Here is a 6,000-nt window from a genome sequence, read left to right on the forward strand (position 1 = left end):
CTCAGAAGATAAAAAGCTTTGCATATCTGCACACTTTATTATTCAAATTATGTCCAGAATACTGCTAATATCTTTGTATCCCTTTATGTATGTATTATATCTGAATTAATTTTTTAATACATCATACAAAAATTTTGAAAGTTTATTAAAATCCAGTGCTCATGAAAACTTTTGTTTTCAATGAAAGGTTACAGAAGAGCTAGAAAAGGTAAAACAAGAAATGGAAGAAAAAGGCAGCAGTATGACTGATGGTGGTAAGTACACACTCATTTTAAGAAGAAAATGAGTAAAAGAAGAATATGTCTTTAAGAAATCTATTTTTAAAAGAGGTATTAATAAATAGGAAGTCTGCTTTTTAAAATGAATTTGTTTGAAGGGGAGGTACATGGTGCAAAAATGAGGTCTGATAATCAGTATACTGTTTTCCTTATAAATGAGCTGAGAAGAGTCATAATGTTTTTACTGTCATTTAGGATTTTTTAAAAAATTCAAACTATATTAATTCAGAAATAGAGTAGGAGATAGTTAAATATGCACTTTGTTATGCCAGTTTAAAAAAATAATATTTTGTTCCGTTTTCATCAAATGAGCTTCATTATTCCATTTTATGTACAAAAAAAGCACTAAGTGTATGCCCAAACAGCACAAAGGTGGTGATGTGATGACCTTTTTTTCCCCTCTTTCCTGGTAGACCTGACTGGGCAAGGGTCAAATAGAGAAGAATTAATAATCCTGCAGTAATCGTCCTCTGTTGTGAGCTAGTTACTTTGACATGGCCTAGTGGTGATTGCCTAAGGCCCTTCGTTGCTCTAGAAAGATTTTCTAGAGTTCCAGTGGAATATACTGAGTGATCTTTCAGAAGGTGATGTATAGGGGGTTTGCAGTATGTTTGAATGAGCCATTAGCTATGTCTTAAAGGTAGTTCTTCCTTCTCTTTTTCTTCCATTGTATCCCCTTTTCCTTTAGATAAATATACTAGCCCCTTAAAAAATATTGAAGACATTCTTAAACACACCTTTAGCAACTCTTCCTCTAGAAAAGAAAGGAGGTTCAGCCTCAGTACATCAAATGCTGCATCATTTCCCAGCCTAGAAATCTCAGGTGTTTAAAATGCCACAGCAAAACTGTGTGAATGTCAGTAAATTGTTGGCTGTGTTTTTAACCCCATTTTTGGCTTAAGACAAAGTGAGGAAAATGTCATACCATTCTGTAATACACTGATACTCCAAATGAATATTTTTATTCCATGTTATTTTCATTCTGCAGCTCCTTTGGTGAAGATTAAACAGAGTTTAACGAAGCTGAAGCAAGAAACTATTCAGATGGACATTAGAATCGGTGTTGTGGAACACACATTACTCCAGTCAAAACTGAAGGAGAAGTCCAACATGACCAGGGACATGCATGCCACAATCATTCCAGAATCTGCAATAGGCTCTTATTAAAACATATCGTTTCGCATGCTTCTGATTAGTTGTTTTTTTTATATCAAATCATATTTCATGTTGCATAGACTTCAAAACACAGTTATTCCTTTTAAAGCATGTTGAACGGGTATTTTTTACATATATACACACATATTGTATGTGTGTATACATACAATGAAGATTATGGATGGTCAAAGCCTTTCAATTGAATATAATAAAGTAATGAAAAATTCTCACTGTCAAAGAAGCTTTCACTAATCATTACATATGTGAAAGCCCCCACCTGGTGGCTCACTGTCCTTATGGTTCCGTGCATTTGAGGAAGAGGTACATGATGCAGAATGTGTAGGACCCGTGCTTTCTGCAGGTGCTGCCGCTGCTGTCAGCACATGGACCTTTGACATAAGCCTGGCCCCTTCCACTGGATCCACACACAGTGATCACAAGTACTTCTGCACCCAGAGGCAGCCAGTGATGGCTGCGGATTCTTTCCAAGAACCCAAACTACCCTTGCCTCAGCTTTCTGGTTACCTAAAATTACATTTTTTAAAAAGAAAGCCTCAGAAAAATCTTCAGTATCTTTATTAACATTTGAAGTTTACTATTTATCACGAGCATTTCATGACTAAACTGATTTGATATCTTCTATGATCTAAGGCCACCTAATAAAAAATAAACATTTCAGTCGTGTTTGGCTTTGCTCCTATAGTGATGAAAATGTATATACATTTCTCAGTTCTACTTTTTTTCTGTGGTATCAGCTATCTAAGGAATCATGCTGTAGCAGAAGGAGAGACAGCAAGTCATGTCAAGATCCGCCTCCTGATACTGGTGATCTTTACTTACACGTCTTACTGAGCAACTTTCTAGTCTGGGATTTCTAAATTGGTGAAATAAGCAATATTAGAGTGACCAAACTTGGAACTGGGGGAAACTGGTGAGATGCACTCAAACCACAAGATAGTCCACATTTATTTTTTGAAAAGAAGGGGGAAAATAAATTTATCTAGTGATAAATTTTGATAAGAATACATATATATACAACAAAAATAATAAAATCCCTTTCTCATTTTTATCTTAATATTTTATCCCCACCCCAATTTCTTTTTTTAGCCATTACTTTCTAGATATATACCCTCACACACATAAATCTTTTTCTTTCCTTCATACTCTCTCTAGTTCAAGATTGAGTTTAGATAGAAGAAAATCAGTATGTGTAAACTATTACACAAGAGGGTGGCAATCGATACAATGGCAAAGTCAGTTTATTGAATTTGGGATAAGAGGCAGTTTGAAAAAGTCCAAAATTTTTCCCTTCCTGTATGGTCAGAGGAAGGGGCAGAATAGAAAGTGTGAAACCTAACCTTTGGACCCACAAACTAACAGTGATTCCCCTGAAACTTATTTGCAGAGGTATTGTCATGGCTGAGTAGTTTTGTGATGAATTCAATCAATGCAGAGAACCCTTCTAGATAAATCAGAGCTCTCCACAAAATGTACTTTTGCTTGGAAGCAAAGTGCACTCTTTGCTGCATGCAAATTCAGTAATCTAAGAATTCCAATAACTACTGTAAGCAACCTATTTTTACTTCCCTTGAAATAACCCAGTTTACTCAGGTTGGGTTGGGGGGGCCCTCCTTTCTGTTTCCATAGAGCACTGTGAATAACTCCAATACAGAACTTATTGTACTATATTGTAATTATTTTTTCCTCAACTGTCTCTAGTAGATTGAGCTGCTTGAGGACAAGAAGAAAGTCTTTTTCATTTCCATATTCCTAGCCAAGTCCTAGCACATAAGGTGTGACTTAGTAAGTGAATGGGTAGATGACTGGAATTATGCAGTTCCAGAATATCTTGTGGCTGCTATTCTACAGCAGGTGAATTTAATGTCTTCAAGTCTATGAGATTCGACACAGTCTCAAGATAGTAATTATAAATGATGGGTCCAGGATTGGAATTGGCAGCATCAGTATGAACTCATGGGTTTTTCATACATATAGATGAATAGAAAATATAAATATTTATAGATACAGATATGCATATACACATATACATGTATTTACTAGTTCTGTCCCCTAAGAGGGTCTAGGAGCAGTGACAGCCCAATAACAACGAGAATACCTAACAGTCAGATCCTGGTTTCTAAATTTTCTACTTAAAGAAAAAAACCTGACAAACACACCCAGACTTCTTAGAAAAACAACTGATTCCTGGGCTGGGGCAGGGAAAGCACAAGATAAGCCTGAATACCTTGCTCTGCCAGATAGTAAGGACGTGCTCAGAGAATGATGGGGATATGACTAAAGGACACAGATTGAGGGGTATCCCACCAGCCAATCTGGGATAATTGAGTGTCAAAACAAATAATTATAGTAATAAATTATAACCCACAGAATGAAACAAGAAACCACAAGTCCATACAGATAGAGATAAATGAATCAACAGCAGAAGAGAAGGGTCTTCCTTACAACAGAATGACAGTTAAAGTAAAAGGAATACTGCGTTTAGAAATCACCATCTGGCAACTACCATGCAGGAATATCTCAGAGACACTGCAGGTTCAATTCCAGGCTACCACAATAAAGTGAATATCACAATAAAGTAAGTAACATGGATTTTTCAGTTTCCCATGCATATAAAAGTTATGTTTACAATATACTGTAGTGTATTAACTGTGCAATAACATTGTCTTTAAAAAACAATGTACATATTTTAATTACAAAATACTTTATTGCTAAAAAATGCTAACCATCGTCTGAGGTTTAGTGAGTCATAGTCATAGTAGTAGCATCAAAGATCACCAATCATATAATAATATAATAATAATAATAAAGTGAAATATTGCAAAAATTACCAAAATGGGACACAAAGAATGAAATGAGCAAATGGAAAAATGGCACCAATATTTCTGGTAATTTGAGCTTGCCTCAATTTACCTCTTCATTTAGGGTGACAGATGCTAAAACTAGTAGGTGAAAGTTTAATGAAAAACTGAATATTTACTTAATCTCGAAGCCTATAAGATATTACACGAAAAGAAAAATTGTAACTTTACGGTAGAGAAACCTGGCAGATATCACTTTAAGTGATCAAAAGTTAACCTTATTAGTAGTGGAACAAATAGCCATCATGTGTCTCCTGAAAAGAGCACACATTCTTGAAAATGTATGACTTGAATCTAGTCATGAGGAAACAGACAATCCAATGGAGGGACATTGTTCAAAATGGCCTGTGTTCTTCAAAAATGATAGCGTCATGAACACAAAGACTGAGGAACTGCTCTAAATTAAAGGAGGTGAAAGAGACATAATTAAATGCAACAAGTGATTCCAGACTGGATCCTGGTCCAGGAAAAAACAAAACAAAACAAAACAAAACTTTGTTAGAAAAGGACATTTGGGGGGGGGGGGCTGCATTGGGTCTTCGTTACTACGCGCAGTCTTTCTCTAGTTGCGGTGAGCAGGGGCTACTCTTCGTTGCAGTGAGCAGGCTTCTCATTGCAGTGGACGGGCTACTCACTGTGGTGGCTTCTCTTGTTGCGGAGCACGGGCTCTAGGCGCACGGGCTTCAGTAGTTGTGGCTCGCGGGCTCCAGAGCGCAGGCTCAGTAGTTGTGGCACACGGGCTTAGTTGCTCCGCAGCATGTGGGAATCTTCCCAGACCCAGGCTCAAACCCGTGTCCCCTGCATTGGCAAGCAGATTCTTAACCACTGCGCCACCAGGAAAGTCCCAGAAAAGGACATTATTGAGACCGGTAAAATTCAAATAAGGTCTGTAGACTGGATAATAGTATTAAATCAATGTTAATTTTTTGATATTTGTACTGTGGTTATATAAAAGGATATCCTTGTTTTTAGCAATACACACAAATCTTTGGAGGTAAAGGAGCATCATGTCAGCAACTTGCTCTCAAATGGTTCAGGGAAAAAATGTACATATACATATGTGTGTGTTTGTATATTCACACACATATAGAGAGAAAGGGAGAATGATTTTTAAAATGTGAACCGTTAACATTTTTGGGAATTTGAGAGAAGAATATATAGAAATCCATTGTACATTTTTTACAACTTTTCTATAAATCTGAAATTATTACAAAATACAAAGGTTAAAAAAATGATGTTTCTTGGAAATGATATGCTTTATACAGAATTTAGTCCCCCTCTGAATCAAATAGACAGTCAACTGTATAAATCATATAACCTCTCCAATAAAATTATATGGCCTGGTGAACATGTCTTAAGCTTATATAATCATTTACTCATTGACCAAGTAGGAACAACTTTTTGACACCTCTAAGGAAGTTTTTCCCTACTGCCCTCTTAATTTATCTAGGTCAGCATTTCCCATGAGTTTAAACAAAAGCAAAAGTCTCTGTAACTAGTAAATTTGAGAAACGTTAAACAAGTTTCATTTTCTTCAGGACTTCTCATCTACATTGTGAATCTGCAAGCAACAAGTGTAGTTCCTTTTTTTTCGCAAATATGTAATCACAGACCCTTTTCACTCAGAACACGCTTTAAGAATGCAGATTTAATATTTTTGAAAATCGGGTATAATAATCAAACAAATC

The 6,000-nt window shown here is 36.1% G+C and overlaps 1 protein-coding gene across 2 annotated transcripts in view; it reads left to right on the top strand.

Annotated features, from left to right (window-relative positions):
- IFT57 (intraflagellar transport 57) overlaps window positions 1-2,081 on the top strand; it is a 66,492-nt gene extending 64,411 nt beyond the window's left edge. Inside the window, exons 9-10 of one of the 2 annotated variants that reach the window (XM_036851062.1) lie at window positions 188-254; window positions 1,267-2,081. In XM_036851062.1, the coding sequence (XP_036706957.1) occupies window positions 188-254; window positions 1,267-1,445 (246 nt within the window). In that variant the 3' untranslated portion in view covers window positions 1,446-2,081. The remainder of the gene's footprint in view (window positions 1-187; window positions 255-1,266) is intronic. The other variant, XM_036851060.1, reaches the window with a different exon arrangement.
- The last annotated feature ends 3,919 nt before the right edge of the window (window positions 2,082-6,000 follow it).

The sequence above is a fragment of the Balaenoptera musculus genome, chromosome 4 (genome assembly GCF_009873245.2).
Source record: "Balaenoptera musculus isolate JJ_BM4_2016_0621 chromosome 4, mBalMus1.pri.v3, whole genome shotgun sequence".
Taxonomy (NCBI): Eukaryota; Metazoa; Chordata; class Mammalia; order Artiodactyla; family Balaenopteridae; genus Balaenoptera; species Balaenoptera musculus.